General features: G+C 35.8%; 1 protein-coding gene across 1 annotated transcript in view; it reads right to left on the reverse strand.

Moving 5' to 3' along the window:
• WDR70 (WD repeat domain 70) overlaps positions 1-22,237 on the reverse strand; it is a 129,729-nt gene that overhangs the window by 25,179 nt on the left and 82,313 nt on the right. Inside the window, exons 11-13 of the mRNA XM_027878707.1 lie at positions 12,395-12,494; positions 6,148-6,232; positions 4,911-5,049 (exon numbers count right to left, since the gene is read on the reverse strand). Of these exons, the coding sequence (XP_027734508.1) occupies positions 4,911-5,049; positions 6,148-6,232; positions 12,395-12,494 (324 nt within the window). The remainder of the gene's footprint in view (positions 1-4,910; positions 5,050-6,147; positions 6,233-12,394; positions 12,495-22,237) is intronic.

Here is a 22,237-nt window from a genome sequence, read left to right on the forward strand (position 1 = left end):
CAACAGATCCATGTTTCTGGATTCTTTCTTATCTACAAAAATTTGTGGGATATTTTAAAAACTTGCACATCTCATTTTTGTAATGTACACCAACTCATCATCTTGGCTCACTTTCAAATTGAATTAGTACTTAAATTTTCATTTAAAATCAGCAATTTCTGTAACCCTACAAGTTTTTGTGGTGTGTTTTTTGTTTGTTTGCTTGGTTTTTTTTTTCCTTTTTCAGTGCCCACTCTTGCTTGCCAGTAACGGGGTGTAATACTTCTCCTTTCCATATGGGGAAAATGACTGCTCTACTGCTGCCAAGATCAATCTTGTCTGTAATAAGGATAACTACTGGGTGATCTTTTGGAACTAGCCAAATGAATGACAGATATGTGAGAGTGATTCAAGTGCCTATCCACAGCTATTTTAAATTAAACTGACACTGGGGGAAATGTTGTGTACCCAATTCTTTTTCCCATACACTAGGTATTTTTAACTGGTTCCCATGAAGATCTCATACTTGCATAACCAAACCAAGAATTAGGAATTAAGCCTCTGTGACTTTCATCTGGTAATGAAATCTCCCTTCCTTCTCAGAGTGCAGTTACAGATATTCCAAAGATGAGACCTCATTCCAAAGCAGCTACAGGTCTTCCTACCTCTCATACTACCTGAGGAAAAGCAAGGGAAACAGCCTCTGAGTTCCTGGACAAGAACTTTGCACCCTCATGTTCTGGTACTATTATTTCCTTACATCTATTTAAGTCTGCCCATCCACGTAAATGGAGTAAAGAAATGTTCAGTATGCAATTATATCAGACAAAATAAGCCTCTAATGCTCAAATTGAGAAAGTTTAATATAAGTATTTCACTGTTAACATTTGAGGTAAGAGAAGAAGAACCATTTACAGACAATACTGTCAGGACAGAAGGAAAAGAGAGAGAAAAACTATGAAAAAGCTGCACATGCGTAACAGGATTTTTTCAAGATCAGTTAAAAAGAGAGGAATTCTGTACTCTTCAGTACATATAACCATTGTCACAGCACAGAGCCTTCACAATTTTCCAGTGCACCTGAACACACTGAGCCACAGTGAGGCTCAGGTACTGCATGCAGACCATCAGGTTCCTTATGAGAGTGGGAGAGGCAGGAGCTCCCATCCTGATCTAATTTTGATCTAATCTGCAGTCAGTAAATGACCTTGCCAGTAACCTGCACCATAGGTGATTTCTCTCCTTGATAAACTCATGAAAGAAGAATCCACTGAGTGATATGAACAATAAAATTCTAATGTCTGCATTAAGGTATCTCTAAGACACCAATCACTGGAGGCAGAAAAGATGATCAGAGAGACACCATTTTGTGTTTGCCCTATTCACACTTCCTCCTTCTACTGGCCAGAGACAGAACCCATGGTCTGCACCTCTTCTGACACTTCTTCAGTTTTGCTTCAGGAAGTATTGCTATTATAAGCTGGGGAAGCTTGAATTTTCAGAAGTCCCAATGCCTATGAGGTGGGATGGCATTCAGTAGTGGACACAATACAGTTGTTTAGTCACAGATTGTGGCTATAAAAAAAAACTAGTACAAGAGAAGAAAATCAAATTAATATTCTGTACTCAGTCACATCAGCAGAGGCTAATCAGACTGTTAGTCCATTAGTAAAACCACAAGGTTTCACTCCAGCAGCTCTGAAACAGTAATGGATTTTCCCAGGAAAACTTGAAAGAAAAGGTGAAAAAAGGTTTGTGTGGTATGATGGAAAGGAATGCCAGACACAGCTTTGGTCAAACATTCCCATTAAATATTTTCTCATTACCCACTAGGTTCACTCACAGGCCAATTTCACTGGCTATTTACCAAGGAGGTTTAAGATAATGTTTACTGCTCTATAATGTTTTTCAATTTTCTAAGCTTACTGGCATTTCCTTTAAAAAAAATCCTAATGAAATTAAAAAAGTAGCACATAAATAGTTTTATGTTTTCTCTTCAGAGTAGATTTTCTGTTACTCTGATTATATATATTCTGCCACTAAACTGGTATACAAATGTCCTACAAAAGTATTATTATTTTTATTTTATACTTAAAACAAATTACTAAATACGCCTTTTATCTCTAGCAATTTGGACTAAATCCAACTGAAATCACAGAAATTATTTCCATGAGGAATGAGAGCAGATCAAGCTTTTTGGAGAGAGCAGTGCTGGTGTATTTGTGCTTTTGCTACATGTATCAGCATAGCATAACTTTATTTCTGCAGTGCCTAAAAAGCCCAAAATAGAAAGATTAAAACTATATATTTCAGCACTAGATAACATGCAAAATGTAAATAAGTGGGATACTTAGTTGTAGAAAACAAACTGAAGTCTGAGAAAACATTATCTGTTTATCTTTAATTACTCTAATGTTAAATGCTATCTGCATTTTTGAGAGTATAAAGAAGAAATGGAAACTAGGCAAGCAGTCCATAGAAAGCAAGTAATTACTGCACTGTTGAAAAAAATGCTTTGATAAACTAGACAAAAGATATTAATCTACCAATTTACAGTCCAATGATCTTTCCAACAAACAGCGTTTACTGCTTACAAAACATAAAAGCCAGTTTCTTGAAAATTCATTTGCTTTTAGCATGCCTTTATGCGTTTATATTTCACCAAACACAGCAATTTGAGAAGAAGAAGAAATGAACACTAATGAAAAAGCCAAAAGATACAAACAGCAGAAAGACCTTGAAAAAATATACTGCTTCTATTTTGTAACACCACTTATACTAATTTTTCTTCTTTTAGATTCAGGTTGATACACTAAACTGTGTTTTTCTTAGATATGTACTGTTTAGGTTGTAAGCCAGACAAACTGATTGTACAGATATTATTAGTGCTGACTCACTGAAAATTATCTCATAAAAGCAGTATTTATAAGTCTCAATTCTTCACCATTATTATTTTGACTATTTTCATTTTCGTTATATGCAAAGCAGAAGAATGACAGTCTTAAATTTTATAACTACAAATGAAGAAAACCAGCAGCACTAAAACTCTATACACTAATTTACTACAGTCTTAAAAAGTACCATATAAATATCAGCACCTATATAAATTTATAGCATAAATTATGAACCTGCTGAGATTTGTATAGATACTTAAAATTTTACTACGTGAGTGGTCCCAGTGAAGGTGTTTATTGACAGTTTCCTACTGTTGGGTCTCAATTCCATGTCTCTTCTGCATTTTGAAGCAAAGAACAAAAATTTATGTCTCAATTCTGAGAGAAACTGATAGCAAAAGAATCTTTACTTGACTCTCCTGTAGCACTACCTATCTCAGCAGGTAAAGAGACTCTCTAATTTTGAGAATTAGAAGACAAAATTAGCAAATTAAAACATGCAGACTGGTGACCAGTACTTTTCACTATTCTCACTAAGTTGGAGATACAAGATCTATCATTGAAAATCTCCTCATTCTTGCAGTCTTAATGCTCAAGTGATGTTCCCTTGCACTGTTACTGACTTGACCATCACTAAAAGGAGATGCCAGACACCTCCGGACACTCAGTTCTAAGGAGTTCAAATTCATTGTGAATGCAATTATTAAATTACTTTGTTGCCTGTGCTCAAGGACAGAAGAGTTCCTACAAAGGTAGACTTCTTACACTTCATCTTAGCTGTTTTCCTTTTCTCAGTCAAAAAATTTCAGAGGAGATACTGAGGCACTCGTTTTCTCTCAGAAAATGGTTATAAACAGTTGCTTATAAAACTCGTATCAGAAAATAAAAATCCTCAAGAAATTCTCATATGTTGAGGTCTACTATGTTCCATAGGAGAAAAATTTAAAATCCAATTTATGTTATTTTTAGAGAAATTCCTTAGTACCAAATAAAACTTCTAACGTCGTATAAAGCCCCCTGTATTTAGATTTGGTAAGAATTCTCCATTTTTCATTTGCGAGACTACTGCTACGGAAATGATAGGTATTAACAAATCCATCTGTAACCAGATTTTGTTTTAGGATGAACTAAAGGAGAAAATGGAATTTGAAAAGAAATTTGAAAAGAAAAGGAAATACAAATGTAGATACTGTATAAATGACTCCCAGAAGGTGGTTTGGTCAGCTGTGCTAGGAAAGACTACTGTGCTGCATTAAAAAAAGTGCAGTAGAAAACATTATCTTGAAACAAAGTGACAAAGCTGTTAATCTGACAGACTGCAACAACTAATGGGATGCAAGCATATGTTGCCATACTTATCACTGGCAATTCTGTTTTAATTTCTGCCACTCCTGTTCCTTATAATCTATAAAACTTTACTGTGTACATCACACGAGTGAAAAGACCTCTTTTTAACTATGGTATTAAGCTTTTCCCTTCTGTACAAGGTAATAGTTCAAGCCACAGACAGACCCTTCTGTGTTACAGATTCACAACTTTAGAGTTTATATTACTGGTGAGATGGTATATTTGATGGAGAGATTCCCAATGATAACTTCCTTTTATCACTAAATTATTCCATTTACACAAGCTAGAGTTCATTGAAAGACATTCTATAGCAATCACAAATCTAGTTTCAGGGATAAGTAGGAGTTTTGTCACATTACGGCATTTCATCATGATAACTTGGAATAAACAGCAAAAATATCCAAATACTTTAGGATTTGTGCCTGACTTTACAGATCTAGAAGGGTTCACAGAAATCCTTGAGAAACACAATGGTAACATCAAAGCAAGGAAGTTCTATTGCTAAAACATCTTGTCATATGATTTATTTTTTTCTTTAATTGAAAAAAGAACAGCACCTATTCAGTTTAGTCTAGCCCTATCTCTTACTCATGGAATAGGAAAATGACAATAGTGTTAAGTAGATAATTACCTGTATGAGAGGAAAATAAGCATATGAATATGATGGCAAAAGAAAACTAAAATACATACTGCATCGGTAACTTCTATCTCGTACAACTTCTGGAATGTCTCACGATAAAAGAAAAAGAGCTTCCCACTGCCACCACCTTTCTTAACAGAAGTGCCTGTGACAAGTATTTTATCATCTGGGCTGAAACAACAATCTGTCCTGTTGAAGAAAACATCACAAACATATAATTAACATATAGAGAACTTATATATGAATTGCATTCCTTAAGAGCAATCCTTTCTATTTGTTAATCCTTTCAAGACAAGACTTTTAAGTAATCTTTTGTCAGCTGTCATCTATTACAATAGTTATCAGATATCTATTGCTGTAGTTATCAGTTACAGTTATCTATTACAATTGCTATTACAGTTGTGCAGAGGATGTGCAAAACTGGCAGATTCAGTAAAAATCCTCCTCCCAACAAAATTCTCCTCCACTCAAAAGTCTTGTAAGCTTTTCACTATGAGAAACAAATGACAAAAAAAAAGCACTTTCAAATCTGGTTATCATCATTAAGTAAAAAAACATATCAGTCATGAAATCTGTTTTTGCTGATGATACATTCTTCAGTTATGCAAGGTGGTATGTTTATACATTGGCCAAAAATGTTTGTCATTTATTTTTCTACTACGTTAAAAATTACAGTCAAGAGTGAGCTGCTCATGACTTGCCTTTTTTAAATCTTATTTCAAAATTATAAACTGTCCTGAGGGTTGGATTTGGCTGTGCTACAGCTACAGAAATGCAGGTCATACCAAAGGAAATATTAAAAGCAATACTTAGCACTGTGCAGTTAAATAAAGTATTTTAGTACCAAAGAATACAGCCATCAGCACTTCTGAAACCTGAATTCATACCAGGTAACTTCATGTTATGTCTACTTTTTCATCCAGCTCTCTTTTAATAATCATAGACTAAATAAGAATGAGGTTTACATCTATATCTCATTACATACACATAAGGCAACGAATGGGCCTCCTCCTAAAAAGTTGCTAATCTAATTAGATATAAGACATATTTAGACTGAAAAATGGTATAAAACAAGTAAAGTTAGCTATGAAATACCACAAAAATGATGAGAGCTTTTAAAGCAATGTGAATCTCTAAAATAGCCAAGAACTGACACTGCACAGTCCTCCCTGTGCAGTCCTTTCTGCACAGTTCTGCACCTAGAGGCAACTGATGAGTACTCCAGTAGAACCCCATTCAGCAAAAATACTGCTATTTCTACTAGCTGGAATAAATCAGAGTACTTACATTGGAAAGAAGCTGGGCAGTCCATCTGCTGAATTAAGAGGCTTTTTAAATTGTCTAATATCCCATATCTTTAAGGTATCATCTCCTATGAAACAAAAGAGACAAAGGTTAGCAATAAAGAATTAAAGTCAAGAATTTAGGTACATCAGAAAATTTCATCCTCTAATTCAGACAGAAGGAGAACAGAGTGATAGAATAGCAGCATTCTAAACAGGAATGGTTTGGAAGATTTTTGTCCCTAAATGACTATGACAGTGCAAGGATAAGAAAGTTTAAAGTGCTACACTAGTATATCAGAAACTTCTCCTCATTGCCTTAACTCCATCACGGTAATCCCTCCTACTAAGTATCGCTATCCACAGTGGAATCAATGGTCTAGATCAAAAACTAAACAAGTTTAGTTTATAAAAGTTTTATGTGTCTGGTTTCTACCTGTCATGAAAAAGTGATCAGGAAGGACGGAAAGCTCATGAAGTCTTCCCCCTTCTTTAGCAGGCAAACAGCAACAAAGTTCTACCTGAGGATGGTGAAGAGGCCCTGGCATCAGTCAGAAATCCTTGGGGTGAAGGGAAGCAAGGGAAACCACACCTGCTTTAATGAAACCTTTTCACAACACAATCTTTAGCCATAAAAGCTAAGATGGAGGTTACAGCAAGACATTTATAGCAATTCTCATCTGTGTTTGATAAACACAGTGTGATTGTAGGTCAGTAAAAGTTAGGTTGTTTATCCCTTTTCGAAAAGTTATGACATATTAACAAAGTGAGAACAGGGAGAAAAAAAAGAGATTAGTTAGTTATTCTCAGAGAGATCTACATCTCTGCTGTTATTCTTCTTGGATACATCTTTCCAGCATGAGACAAGCTACAGAATTTGAGTTTTGAAGCACCTAGACATCTCCTAGCATTTGACATCAGTGTCCCAGCACTTTCAAGGGTGAAAAGAAGGACATTAAACCAACAATTATCTTTTAAAATATCCAGAGATTGATTCTAGACTAAAAGTTACAAAATCTTTCCAACCTAGGAGGAAAAGGAGGCAAGACCTGCCTCCTTCCAAAGCACAAATCTTGCAGGGAAATAATTTGACTGTCTACAAGTATGTTGTGCATTCATAGCCTTTGAGCTCAAGAGCTCAAAGGAGGCCTTGGAAATAAAATGTTTTTTAAAAAAGTAACACACTGTAACAAAAGAAATCAAGGCCAGCAGTGCCCTTTACAGAGAAAGCAGTAATGTGTGGCCTCATACATCATGTATGTTTATATTAAAGACTAGGATAACTCCTTACTACAAAATATTTTTAAGAAGTGGACAACTTAAATAAATGATGTCTAGAGCAGAGTAGAAGCTAAAAAATTACAACAAAGAAAAATGTTGAGTCCCTATTTTGGGAATATCTGTTTTCTTATTGTTTCTCAGTAGACTCCATCCCAAGCACTCCAAAGCATTTAGTCTTGTAAAATACACCCCCCCTTCTCCCTCCCACCCCAACAAAAAAAACCCACTTATCACCAAGATGCTACATCTAAAGCATCAGCACTTTGTAAATGTATGCAAAGGACATCATTTGGCCACTTTGCAAAACTCCTGGATAGGGAAAGATATACAGCTAGCAGCCAAGGTTGTTCTGTTTCCAGTGGAATGAGCCTTGACATGATCTTCACGCTGTAGTCCTCCCAGATTTTAGCAGGACAGATGCAGTCAGACATGGAGCAGCTACAGCTCTTCTGCTATCAAGAAAATGTAATGGCCCAGTAAAAAAATTAGAAGACTCCAGTAGGACTCAAAGTTGTGGTTGTTTTCAAGTCAGTGCTGTATTTAACTGTGCAGAAATAGATAATTAAGTATTCGGAAAGGGAGAAACGCTAATAGAAATACTTGGCTAATGATGTGAAACTCCTACCATCATTAAGAATTTGCCCAAATTCACTGTTCCTAATCTGGTTTTCCTAAGGAAAATTTTCTGTGTGCAAATGTGATACTGATTACTGAATCTAATTTGCGTTCCGAGTTGGAATCACTGTTATGAAGATAGCAGAGTATTAACTTTCCTCAATAGCAAGGATTTTTTCCAGTAGCATTCTACTATCGAAGCTTAAAAGGCTCCTTTACTAGAGCTGTAGCACTACTGTTCTGTTTTTAATTACTTTATACATGAAAAAACCCTACTTATCCTTAAACAAAAACATATAAACAGAAGTTGTGCAGTTTAGTACGAAGCATTCAAAATAGTCTACTGAGATCATTCAGTATTTTTTCTCGATGGCAGATTTCTCTGAAGCCTGGCAGGATTACTTAAAGCTTTTATAGCCTTTTTAGTACCATTTCAAACTCTACTTTTTGCCATTTTAATAAAAAACATACCAATAAACAGGTTCAAGTCTGACACAATTAGGTCAGACACCATTATGCCAATAGTATTGAGCACTGGATTTATGAAAAGGTAACAATTAGGTCCTAGAAAAACAGTCTTTGGTGAGCCAAGATAGGTATTTTGCAAATGCCTTTTAGTCAAAATAAGGCCAGTGCACTGATACTAGAAAGATTTTGTCTGATTTTCAGTTCTCTCTTCAGAAAATACTGAGTAGGAAGACAAGTTCACGAATGTGAATGGGCCCAAAAGAAGAAAAAGTGCTGCCAGAAACTCAAAACCTTACAGTCAGCAACACCAAAAAGGTGAGCCCTGTGTTGAAAGCAAAGCTCAAGGACACAAGCTCTTCACAGAGATCACTGGGGAAAGCAAAGAAACATAGAAAATGGGCATTTAAAAAAGGAATAGGAAATACACAGCGTAACAAGGCTTACTGTGAGGGGGACCAGAATATGTTTATAAATTCTGACCCTTTCTGTGAAGGCTTATACTCTGTGTGTGGAGAGAGGTACCTTATGGAACAAGGTGTGTGCTTCTCCGTTCTGTACTGGTTCTGCAGGAGGAGCTGCAACAACCAAAGAATGACCTTCGGAGGGCACCAAACAGTGGGACCACAGCCAAAGGTCTCGGGGCAGAAGTCACAAATCAAGCCTTCTGCACCTACATTTGCGACAGTTCTCACCATCACCTGCATCCATGCCAGCCTGGTCAGATATTAAAGTGCACCATTTTCCCTAAATGTATGGAAGAGGAGGATATTGGAAGACTTTGAGAAAGCCATGTCAGCTCCAAGTGTTGCAAATAGTTGATATTGAAATATTAAAGTTAATTAATACATTTTTGGCATTGTGGGAATGAACAGTGTTCAGATTACTTGACATAAACCCATTTGATTTTTAAAATGCTAATGTCTGTATTTACTATGAAAAGAGCAATATATTATTCCTCTACACAAAATATGAAGTCACTATACATGTTGCTGCATAACCCTTGAGAAAACTGTACTCAAGGTGTATCTACATTTTAATCCAAATGCAAAATGAAATGTCTTATTTTTCCTCAAAAATGCTGTGAAAAGAGAAATATGATTCAATATTAAAAACAAACAAACAGACCTAAACCAGAAACAAATTCAAAACCAAATAAAAAATCTCTAAAAGAAACACCAAAACTTTTTTTTGAGCTCAGATGAAAGCATGTATCTACATAAGCTATCTGACAGCTTTGATGTGAATATTTTTTGCTTGGGTCTGACTGCATTGAATTTATTTTTCCTATACAAATTTATTGATTAAAATGACAATGAGTCCATATAGTGCCTGTACCACAGACAACAGATGAACCACCAAACTAAAAGCTGTCATGAGATTCATGGAATTTAGGAAGTCATCATTTCGTATGATGACAAAAACCAACTCCCATACATACCAGGAGACAAGAAAAGGTTTTTTTATATTTAAAATTTTTACAATAGGTCCCCAAGTCCATTCCTACTGCTTACCCTTTTCCCTGCTTAACAAAGAAAATGTTCTCCAAATTCGATCATTCATGGCTCCAAGCATGCAAAAATATCACTTTCTTAAGTTTCTGTCAAGTTACTACCTAATACCCAACAAGAATAAGACTGGAAACTTTCATAAGCAGCTCCTTAGGTTTTCGTTTTCCCTTGTGCCTGCAGCTGAGCCATGCCTCAGCTCTCTCATATCCAACACAGAATCTACATCAGATGCAAGAAAGCCCATCAGGCTTTCAATGAAAGTTCCCATGCCCCAAACAACTATCCCTCTCTTTGATCCTCAGCACTTGGCAGGTGTGTTAATCTATGAATGTTGGATCCACATCTGCTTTCATTGGTACAGATCCAAAGCAATACTCATATTAAAGCCCTAACCAAACAAGTCAAAATAAGGTATGAATCCTCCTTATTCCCTAGGATAGTGCACACAGAGCTTTTCCTTTTTTTTTTTTTTTTTTAATACGCTAGACAAAGGTAGCACTTTTATCCACACTGAGTGGCCAAATTTCCGTGCAGTCTTACATTCTGCAAACAATCAATCAACATTTTATACAGCTTAGAGCAGACTGTGGTAGATAAAACATAAGTAAATGAAAGTCTGTTTAACATGACACAAAACCTGGAGATAGATGAGGAAGAGCAGGCAATCAAAAGTGCCACATGCAATAAAAATAAGCAAAGGTCATTTTATGTCATCTACATCTATAAATGTGAAACAGAAGAGAATTTACATAAATGGATGTTTCAAGCAGTAGTGAATACTCCTCATATAAGTATTAACCTTGTTTGCTCTTATATTTAAAAGCACAATGAGGTTATCCTTAAATCTCATAATGTATGTCTATGTGAATTTTTTGGGGACAACACCACTAGCAGATAGAAGCAGCGTTTTACTTAGTGCAGAATGGAAAGGCACGCAGTTCAGCTGCCTTCTCAGCAGGAGAAGGTTCACACACAGTAAGAGTCTGGCTCAGTAAGGACAAGCAAAGTTGAGAGCTATTACCTCAACCACTTAGAACCCATTCATGATGGGTAGAGTGGCAGTAGAACTCTGGATGCAGGAGCCTGAACAGCAATTAGGAAACAATCCCAAGTGCCATTAGCGGTCCCTAAGCCTAGGGCCATCAAGGACAAGAGTTCCATCAGCTTACTCTGAAAGATGGTTTCTGGGAAACAATGTTTGGAATCTATTGAAATGTGGCAAGACAGAGTCAGTGAGGCAGCATCAACAGCAGTTGCATTCCACTGTACCAGTATGCACTTGTGCCACTCTGCCCATCACAGACAGGGGGACAGGGAGGACACAAAGCAATTGCAAGCTATAGCCCTTGGCTAGGAATCCCATGCCCTGCTTCAGAGGTTTTGCCATCTATGAATACCTCTATTCTGGTATTTTGTATATGCAATCTCATTCTGTCTATGTACCATACTGACCAGATGTCCCGTACATATGTTAGGCACAACGTCAGCTGACATTAATGTATACTGCCTCTCCCTTGGCCTGTTTATTTGGCCTTGAGGCAATGCTAATGCATATACAGAGCTTCTGGTTACAGCTGGTTTCCATCCAGACAGCTTGGACTGTATGCTTGCACCTGCCTGCAAAATACTGGATGGACAAATCTCTGCATGAAATGTTGTTGTCTTCAACAGACAACGTCCCATCCCAATAATTAAGTGAATGAGTCCTCATATACCTCTTTGCCTTCTCAAGACTTGTTCTGCTATCAAATATCGGTTCATAAAACTTCTATTTGAAGTTTGAAACATAAGACTTTTGTTCGAGTCTTGCGGACATTTCAAATTTTTTTGCCATTCAAGTACACCTTGGCCAGTCAATCCCAGTCATAAACTTTTGAGGTTTCTAATACAGATTGGATAAAAACTCCAAATAGGTCAGAAAAGGACACTACCTAAGGAAGTTGCACGAGGAATTAAGAAATCCAGACCAGAGATATGGTTACTGAGAGCCAGTAATCTTCCCAGAAAGAGCTAAGCAATAAAACTGGACTTGTTTTATTTATAATTCAACTATTAATTTCATTTTGGTATATTGTTCATGCTAGACAAGAAGACAGATCAGGAACTGTGTAATATAATCAGCAAAATTCTCTTTAAAAATTTCTGTAAAATGTACATTCAGGAACACAGTATTGTACGGTATATCAAATAAAAGCAGTAAATTGTGAAGCACTTCAGATTTTAATCACTAGTGTCTCATTTCAGTACCTTATCTCCATCACAAGCAATTCCTTTTAACAATGATTCAATTTATATGGTTTGTTTAAAGAAGAAATTCAACTTACTGAAGCTGAAACCGCCTTACATTCAACATATCACAGGGTTCTTTCAATCACCTACCTCCCCGGCTGGCAAGGACAGTACCATCGTAGGAAAATGTCAAGCATGAAGTGTCAGTGCCTGAAGCATGGGCTTGCCTGCAGTGGAACTTCGTATGTACCTGTTTGTCAAACCAACAAAACGTTACAAAACAGACACTACAAACAAAATGACTCCAAGTGGGACAAGCATTTTATAGCACTTTGTGTACTCTGACTCTATTCCCAAAATTAAACAGAAACCCCTGCCTTTATTAGGAGGTACAGCAGCTAAATATTTCAACGGCCTTTTAAAAACGTCATATACGTTTCAGAATAGGTTCTCATTATAATAAGGCCTTGAATGCAAAATTTAACTTCTTCATAGATTTAATTATAGAGTACACATTTAGTGCTCCCACCAGCACTGAACAAAAAGTAGTTATGCCTAGTTAAGATAAAAATACATTTTAAGACAGTCCTCAACACTCCCCTAAGCAGGCTTGTAGTTCCAAAAACTAACCAAACACATACATACTTTTGAAAGGACTTCAAAGAAGAACTGGAGGAACTTACTTCTGCCAAACTTAATCCCTGACAAACTTCATGGCTTACATAACAGAACAACATTCAGATATTTTGAGATTTCTGTTCCATTTAGCTGCAATAAAGTTCCAGTTGGGAATTATGTATATTTTATTTTAATTATTTCTATTTTGCTGATAATTCTAAAGAAAGGTTGAAATTGCTTTCAGGTTAACGTTTTATTCTTATTTATTAAATCATTATTTGGTAAAATACCTAAAAGTTTTATTAAAAAGAGAGGAACCTCAAATTAAATTTTAACACTTTTAAAATTAAGATTGCCTACTTCCCAACCAAATACAAAGGTCTCAGCTAAGATATCAAGAAATCTTTCATACAGAGGAAGGGAAGATGGAAGAAAAGAGAAAAGAAAGATACAGAGACAAAGGAATTAGAGACAGGCTGATTCCTTAACATGTAGGTAATTATACTCCTCACTTACCCTCTTTTCATAACAGAAAACGAATTCACTGTAAAATTAAGCATTCAAGACTTAAAGGTTACCAGTACAACTGTACCTCATCTTCCTGTCTGTAAGATAAGGTTTAATACACACAGAGGAGAAGGTGACAAATTAGCGACCTTAAAGTCCTTTATTTATTGCGGTGATGAGCAAAAGAGAAAAATATGCATAATGGAGTATATTTTCAGAGGGTCGTTTGAACAGTATGCAGAAAGTCAGCCCTAGAATCCCACCCTAAACCGTAAGAGGACAAAACATTGAGCAGCTGCTCAGTGATTTCTATCCAAACTATAAGAGACACAGTTCTACAGAATATAAAAGGAGGATGTGATCATAAAATGCAGTCACACGGGCTGAATTCAGCTTGCACAGGAATCCTCAGTTACTGAATCTTCTAATTTTTGACACGCACCTTACTAGGGCTCTTTTTTATGGGCTATTTTGCAAGTAAAAGAACAAAACTAGTAAAGCAGCTAATGTTGTTTATCCTTCAGAATATTTGTTCTAAATTTGGTTCTAAAGCTAAACAATCTTTGTGTGATGACATTAATAATTACTGCAATCTTATTTCGATGTGCAGATTTTGCCAAGTATCGAGAGGAGTCACATGAGGCACTCCCTCCACAAATGACTCCTCAACAAACAAGGGAGGACTTCAAATACCAAGTACATGCCTCTTGTAGTATTTTGGAGATAGAATATAAGGGCTTACATTTAGCCTTAGTAATTGTTTTAAAATTACTCTCACTTCTAGGCAATTTTGCATACCTTGGAGTAAGTCTATGAACAGACTGCAGTTTACAACTGTATGTCTTTGGTAGGAGCGTTTGTAAATACTAAAAACCATATTTTACGCATCCAATTACATAAAATTTTCCAAGTATGTTGTAACATACAAAGGATAAAGTGTGAATTGGCTATCAGAAAATGAATTTTCAGTAGTATTTGTTAAACATTGATAAGCAGTTAAAATTATATATTTTCTAAGAAATACCATAGACACTTGCAAAACCATCATAGTTAATAATCGCACGTTTAAAAAATCCAGAAATATTACATTAAAATATGATTTTTTTTCACTCTGCTGTCCAACTTAATTAATAAAACCTAAACTGTCTCTTTCAGGAATTAAACAACTCACCTTAAACTGGCCCAAAGTTATGTCAGGAAAGGTTTAGATTGAGTATTAGGAAAAATTTTTTCACTGAAAGAGTGATCAAGCATTGGAAGAGTATGCCCAGTGAAGTGGATGAGTCATCATCCCTGGAGGTATTCAAAAGACATGTAGACGTGGCCCTTAGGGACATGGTCTAGTGGTGGACTTGGCAGAGTTAAGGTTAATGGTGGGACTTAAAGAACTTTATAAGAGTCTTTGCTGACCTAAACGACTTTATGACTCCATGTCACTGACTGTGGAGCAGTCTCAATTGTACCTCAACAGGTTCTTACCCTTTTTCAACTGTGCTGTAAAAAAAGGAAAATGGGAACAGACAGATATCAAAGACTGCCCTTATTTACCTCCTTAATCACAAAACCCAAAAACAACAGAATTAATTTAGCCCAACTCTATCCACCTTTCATGCCTTAGGATTTCATGTAAAACAAGACTTGCACAAAAGGGATAGTAAGAATGCATCAGCAATTCTGTTTGTCTTTAAAAACAAATTTGCTCGGTTCACCAGTAAAAAGATTGTTTTCCTAACTTTGAGCTTGCAAGCTTGCCCTCCATATATTATTCTGCAAAGGAATATAACCCTGAATTGTAATATTAAATCAAATATTTTATATTGATTGAAGGTTGCTCTAAAAATGATAGAAGGTTGAACAAGAACTTTTTACATATACTGGCAAACGTTCACTGTAATTTTCAAAGAAAATAATGTGTTTGACCTCTGACCTCCTAATATTTTTAACAGATGTCTAATCTTGCTAACAAATCATTAGCAAAAAAAATTGTTATCAGAATGTTTCTTGTTGGAAAGACATGAAACAACAGAACTAATGTACACAATTCAAAAATCTGACTCAAGAAGGGGAGAGCATTGAAATATTAGATAAAGATATAAAGATAATTAGGGTAAAGTGTATCTACATATCTCCTTCAGTACCCTTCTCCTTTTGCTGCAGAGGTGTCTGCTATTAAAAAGTAACAGTCATGTGCCATACAAAGTTTGATAAGTTCATCAGTCCTTAATATTTTTAAAGGTTTAGTTACTTCAGCAAATTCTGCAGTAAACCACTATCTTCTGCAACTTGTTTAAAGGCTTTCTAGCTAACAACTTCAGCAATGTAAGCACTGTCTTCCTAGCTTTGTATTAGCACATATATTTTTGTTAAGCAATTACAGCTGACTGTACTTGTGTGCAAATGAGATGACAGGCAGAAAACATGAAGCACATGTGAGAAAGGACAGTTGTACGTATCAAAAAAAATACATGTCAGGATTTGCAATATTGCTGCAGTCCTCAGAGAGGAAGAGAGGCAGAAGATAAAAGGAAGCCAGAGAAAGGATTGGTAAGGGAAGAGTTGTGAGCTGGAAAGGTACGTGACCAGAGCATCAGTAACGAACATCCCTTGCACAAAAATCTGGGTGGATTGAAGAGGACCCATATGGGAAGTGAAGATGCCAGTAGCACATTAAATTTTTATCACAAACGAATGGTCTACAGAGCCACATGGTCACAGCTCTGCATCACACAACTGCTCTTCTGCTCAAAAAGCCTAAACAAAACACATTCTAACAAAAGCAATAGATCTACTCAGTTTGTTCACCTCAGAAATCTGAGTCATGTCTATGAGAAAAACAACAGTATGAATAACTAATGAAATTTTTGAACTTTCCACATTGTTTCTGGGATACAGTATTTCACAGTAAGCCAACACTTTCCCAAGATTATAATGCTTCCCACATTCTGCCCCCCTTGCTTTTCTTTTAACAAAACATTGAATGTCCCAGCCAAGAAATTCTTCTTCCTTTTTATTCCTAACATCTTCTAGATTTTTTAAAAGCACAGGCAGTAAATTAAGGCAGGCCTTGGGGAAAGTGAGATCTACAAAGGTTGCTATATCTTTCCCTGTATTACAGATGTGTAGCAAAATTTTACTTATTAGTGTGAACACAGTCAACCATAAAACCACAATCATGTCTACAGCAAAGGGAACTCTGTCCAATAATGAGTGCGCCACTAAAAATGTGCAATCTACTTCAGTTTGATCCAGCACAAAGAAGGCATGATGCGAACCGGGAAACTCATCTCTAGAGGTAAGGCCCTCCTTACCAGCTGTTTCCTCTCTTTCACATCAAGGAATGTTTCCAAGGCTCCTTGAGAGCTGAAAATTGGGATTTACACTAGTTTCAAACTAGCTCAGCAGAGATGCCAGACAAGCAAGTTCCAAGCTGTGTATGGTGTTTGGGTTTTAAACGAGTCTTTTCACCTGAGATACTTTCTGGAAAAGAAAATGGCTGATGCTGACAACATTCAGCTGTGAAAGTTATAATTCTTAGCAAACGTAAAAGCTTTCTAAGATAATATATTATCATAGGCCAGTCTCAGGGTGACAAAGGTATGAGTTATAAAGCTGAAAAAAGAAATCAAACAACAAACTAGAAACCTTTTTTAGTTGAGTAAAGCTGCCTGGGTCTTTGTTGAAAGTGATCCCATCAGAGACAGCCAACATCTCAGAGCTGTGATCACAGCTGACAAGACAGACAGGTTCCCAGGGCACGAGTTAAACTCTCCAAATGGCTACTTCCCCATCCCCCCTTCAGCCAGCTCTACTAAAGGAAGCATATCTGTTTGCTCTCCATTATAATCCAGAAGAGAAATGTAAGCGCACTATCTGGGTTTAGTATATCACTTTAAAATTATCAGGTCTACATATGTCAGCTGAATTCAGGAATTTCTCAATATTTTCCCTGAGTAGGCAGTTGCAGACTGTATCAGATGCTTTTTTAAGTCTCCATAAACATGATCCCCAAGCTTTCAATTTATGTGACAGCTCTTCAATACCACTTCCCGTGGTGTAGAAATGGATGCTGTTTCAGTAATGAGTATACTGATGCTAAACAAGATTAACTTGTGAAATCTGAGGTTTCAGTGTTTACAAGATTACACGCTTACATGATTTGCTCTTCTCTGTTATTTTCTAACTCAGTGAGATCTACATGTATCATTAGCAGACGTGAAACCCTCCTTCCTTTCTCTCAATCTTAATTAACCAATTATGAATACAGTAACATAACTTTATTTGCCATAACCAGGACATCTGACTGACAATTGTATTTAACTGTCTTGTGCATACATTATATTTTCATCTGTTGCAACTAAGGCCTTTTTCTGGGTGGGAAGTCTTTGGGATTTCTTTATCTCTTGCACTCAGCAGTGGTTCAACACCCTTCAACAATCTGTCACGTTTCATTATGTAGTTATTTACAACTACTGAACACATAAAAGACTTGGCTTTTTAAAAAAATTCTGCAGTTTTTTTTAGCCACTATATTGCAATGAAAAACCTACATAACCGGAGGAAAAAAAAAAGGTCTATTATTATTTTTAAATTTGTAAAATATTCAGTCCATTGCAATGAATCATGCTTTATATTATGCAACTATGAATAAAAATAAAAACAGAAGTATGAAATGCTTAGTCATGAAATTCTGGGCTATTAAGGGAAAGAGCAATCTTAGAAGAGAAGCCGTACAGCAGTGTCGACTGTCAAAAATTATTGTTTTGATAATTGCAACTGATACAAAACCTTAATTTCTATTGAAGAGAAATAATATAAACATTTACACAGAAGGTGATGTGGCAAGACACTCAAGACATTTGACCATATGTGGTTTTAGGCAAAACAAGGAAACAAGCAGGCGGGTTGGCCTGTCTTAGAAATGTTTCTGATCTACTGCAGAGTGACGAGAAAGACCTTCCTATCTGCCCATGCTTCCTTCACCACTTAGAATATTCAATTTCTAAGAATACTGCTAACCACAGAAACAATTCCATCTTGTTTAAGATCAAGAAAGATTTTAGGAAACTATTTTAGAAAGATGGCTTCTTTAGCAGAATTGCTAAATATTTGCCTAATGGTTTGAAAATGAAAACCCAGCTGAATGTTTGGCTGCACAGTAAAACTTTGCATTTGAGAAAACAACCTATCTTGGCCACAAAAATGATAAATATTACTAATAAAAATAGCTTTTGGAAACTATTCAGTTGGCTTTCTTTGGGGATTTTTTACACTGCATGAGAAAAACATACAAGGATGTAAAAGAAACATTATTCTGTATCTTTTCATAACTTATCAAATCCATCTCATGCTATCCTAGTACATATACATTTTTCTTCCTTTATACTATCATAAATATGGCTTTTGTAAACCAACAAAAAAGCCCATCACTCCTTTTGCCTCTTACAAAATTAATCAGCCTTACACAGTCTTAGACTTGCCCAGCTGTTGAAGGTTCCTCTGCCTTTCAGAAAACAAACAAATCTGATCGTTATTTCATTAACAGTTAAGATATACTAGAACCCCACTGAAATCCGCAGATTGCTTCAAACTCACTTAAGCTAACACTGGATGGTTCATATCAAGGAAAAGTAGCTTTTTTCCTGTTGGCAATAAACAAGCATATATATATATATATATAAACAATATGAAGAAGTTACTAAGATGTCTTCAAAAAGCAACTATGACAAAGTTATTCCCACAATAATTCAATGTAGTTTCTCATATTCTTTGAGTCTTCAGTGCTCCCAAATCTTAAGGTCCAGTTTTGTGATACAGTTGAAGTACAATGTAAGTAGAGTGAAATATAGCTAAAAATACACAGAAATTTACATTAAGCTAATGTTCCTGGTTCAGTAACACTTGAGCCAAAAAAGGTGAGTTATCAAAGACGGTGGTATTACAAATTAATTTACTTGCTGAAAATAGTAGCTAGCATATGCATATTCTAGGAAGATGGGTGTATTTCTCTAAGAAATTTCTCTAAAAGTTCTTGTAACATATCAAGCTATTATTTCTTCACATTATTTGATTTTTCTGACAAAAATGTACTGCAAACCATCATGCCGTATTTTCTCTGCATATTAATTAAAACTACATAATTTACAAAAAAAATACTGATTGGGTTTTATTTATTTGGATTGAAATATGAAGATGGAAGAAAGCCTCAGTTAAAGTGATTAAGTGGTATTTTGCCACATGAAGCATTTCAGTGATAAAATGAGCATTCTTAACTCTGAGCCTCAGTGATTTATAATACTGTATGAAGTGGCTGAGATTATTAGCTCAATATACTTAACACCGGTTTTCAAAGAATTTATGAATTTATTTTTTTAAGTCACTGGAAAACAAAAATTCCATCATCACTCAATGAAGTAAGTTGTTGAGAGAAGCTGGCTTTGAGAAGGAAAGTCATTTTCTTGTGTTTACAGGTCTCCTGGACACGTCTGGATAGAGTGTGATAAACACTTTTTTAATAATCCAAGATATGCTGCTATTAATCTGCAAGATTCAGAGTTCCTAAGTACCCTCAATTTCAGTTACCTTTAACTCAGAATTTCACCTGATGAGTTCAGCAACTTCAGAATTAGGCCCCAGAGTTACAGATGAGTAAAATGAAAAAGTAAGAAGCTGGTGGGGAAAAAAATTATTTAAAAAAAAAAAAAAAGTTATTTAAGCAAACTTCATTTTCCTTTCCAGCAACATTCTTATCTCAGTTCCATAGCTCCTTCTTTGATGCTGCTTTTTTCTCACAATAATTTTATATAATTGACTAGCTAAGTAAGCAAACAAAAATCCCTACACATTTGTAAGGAAAAAATTAGCACAGTGAAAGCAAAATTTCAACAATTGTTTCCTGCAAGTGGTTTATACTAACTGAACAGAGTGTTCCAAGCTCACCTTCAGAGCAGCAATCCAGTACCTAAGCGTTAGGTAGACTGAAAAACCTTGTATTATCTTCTAGAGAAAAAGCTGCTTCCTGTTCTACAGTGTGATTCTTGAACAAATTTCTAGTATGTGCCACTTTTAAAATTAGCTTTATAAAATCAAATTACTATTTCAATATGTCATTTTTTGTTTGAAATCAAGATGCTTAAATTGATTGATCCTTTCTGTCTAATTTGATATAAATAATAAAGTGAGTATTAAAACTATGGCAATGTAAAAATGTCCTAATCCGTATCCAAGACTCCTTCAAACAGGCTGCAGTATCTCCATGAAAATTTGTCTCTGACAATACATAATCATTACAGCATTTTTCATTCTGCAATTAGCCTTCTCATCGACTATTAATGTTGCTTCAAAATCCTCTTTTCTTTTTTAATTTCCATTTTTTATGATACTCTGTAGTACCTCTCTTGACTACAATTCTCCTTCACCACTAGCAACCCTGTAATTCCCCTCCCTCCAACAAAGGGATTCCTTCTATTTTCTCATTCTAGCCTTCCAGCTTCATTTTAGCACAATTTCACACTTATGCCTGGCAATTTCTTCTCCATCAGCAGTGGTATCTTCAGAGCATAGGAGATAGGACTTTCACAAGCAGCAATTCATGTATCTCAAAATCTCATTTGCATCATCCACTTTCCATCAAATAGCTCCATGTTTCTCTCTCCTAATCTCTTTCTCTCTCCGACCTTTTCATCCAACATAGTCTTCTCCTCCATCCTCATTCCGTGTCAATCTGACTTCAATTCTCCCCTGAACCTCAATAGATTTATCCCTAACAAATCCCAATGGGATGCTACTCTATATTTACTCTCATCAACCTTGAGGAAAAAAGCATCTATTTTCTGTTCCCTTTCTTCATTGTTTTATGAGGTGACTATTCACCATTACTTGATGCCTTGGTCACTGAACTTCTCACTCTATAGTGTATTTTTAAACACCTTATATACATCCATGACTCCCAATATTTTCATGGCATTAAACTGCCTTCCAAGAAAAGGTACACCATTCTCTCTCTGCTGAGCATCTTAGTTCACCTTGACATCACATTGTGAATGTTTAGTTGGCAATACAAATTCAATATGATGAAAGCTGTTCCTGATTTTCTCACATGGATACCATATCTTCTCAATTTCCCTAGAAGATCTAACCACCTTTAACCATTCATCATAAGAAAAATGTTGTTATATGCATCACAACGTGTCATCTCCTTTCTGTCACACATTGTAAAACATACCATAATAAATCAAACCAAGAACCCACTGCCAGTATTACTACTTTGACATCTTTCCCCTCTTTGTTTCCTTGATAATGGTTCTTTACTTTTAGGGTCTTCATTTTGTCTTCTTTAACAGCTGTATTTCACCAATGACTTAAACATATAGTCATTCAATAATAGCAATTACAGATCATTCACTTAATCCCCAAGAACATCTGTGTTTTTCTCGCATAAAGAAAAAGAAAATTCAAAACTAACAAGTACACCACTTCTCTTCCCATAACACGTATGGAAATACAGTAAACTATCACTTCAAAAATTAAAAAAAAAAAGGGGGGGGGAGAAAATTACAGCTGAGTTTGCACATTTCTTTGCTTTTGTTTGCTAGTATAAACCTTTTACCAATTTGACAGTGGATTCACTTTCTCAGATACTCACCTTTGTTTCCAAAGGAGACCAAAACTGAAGCTTGTTTTACACACACAGACAGACAGCATCACGCATTATTGCAGCCCTGTCTTGCCCTCCTCCCTCAATGCAATAGCCAAAAAACAACAGTGACCCGTCTGGAGTACAAAAAACATTCCTACACCTCTGCCAATTCTTACCCAGTTTGGTGCCACACTTCAACACATCAAATATCAAAACAGGACAGGTATTTTCAT

Source organism: Empidonax traillii, unplaced genomic scaffold (assembly GCF_003031625.1).
Source record: "Empidonax traillii isolate 1590-97213 ecotype Southwest subspecies unplaced genomic scaffold, ASM303162v1 scaffold44:size1908036, whole genome shotgun sequence".
Lineage (NCBI taxonomy): Eukaryota > Metazoa > Chordata > Aves > Passeriformes > Tyrannidae > Empidonax > Empidonax traillii.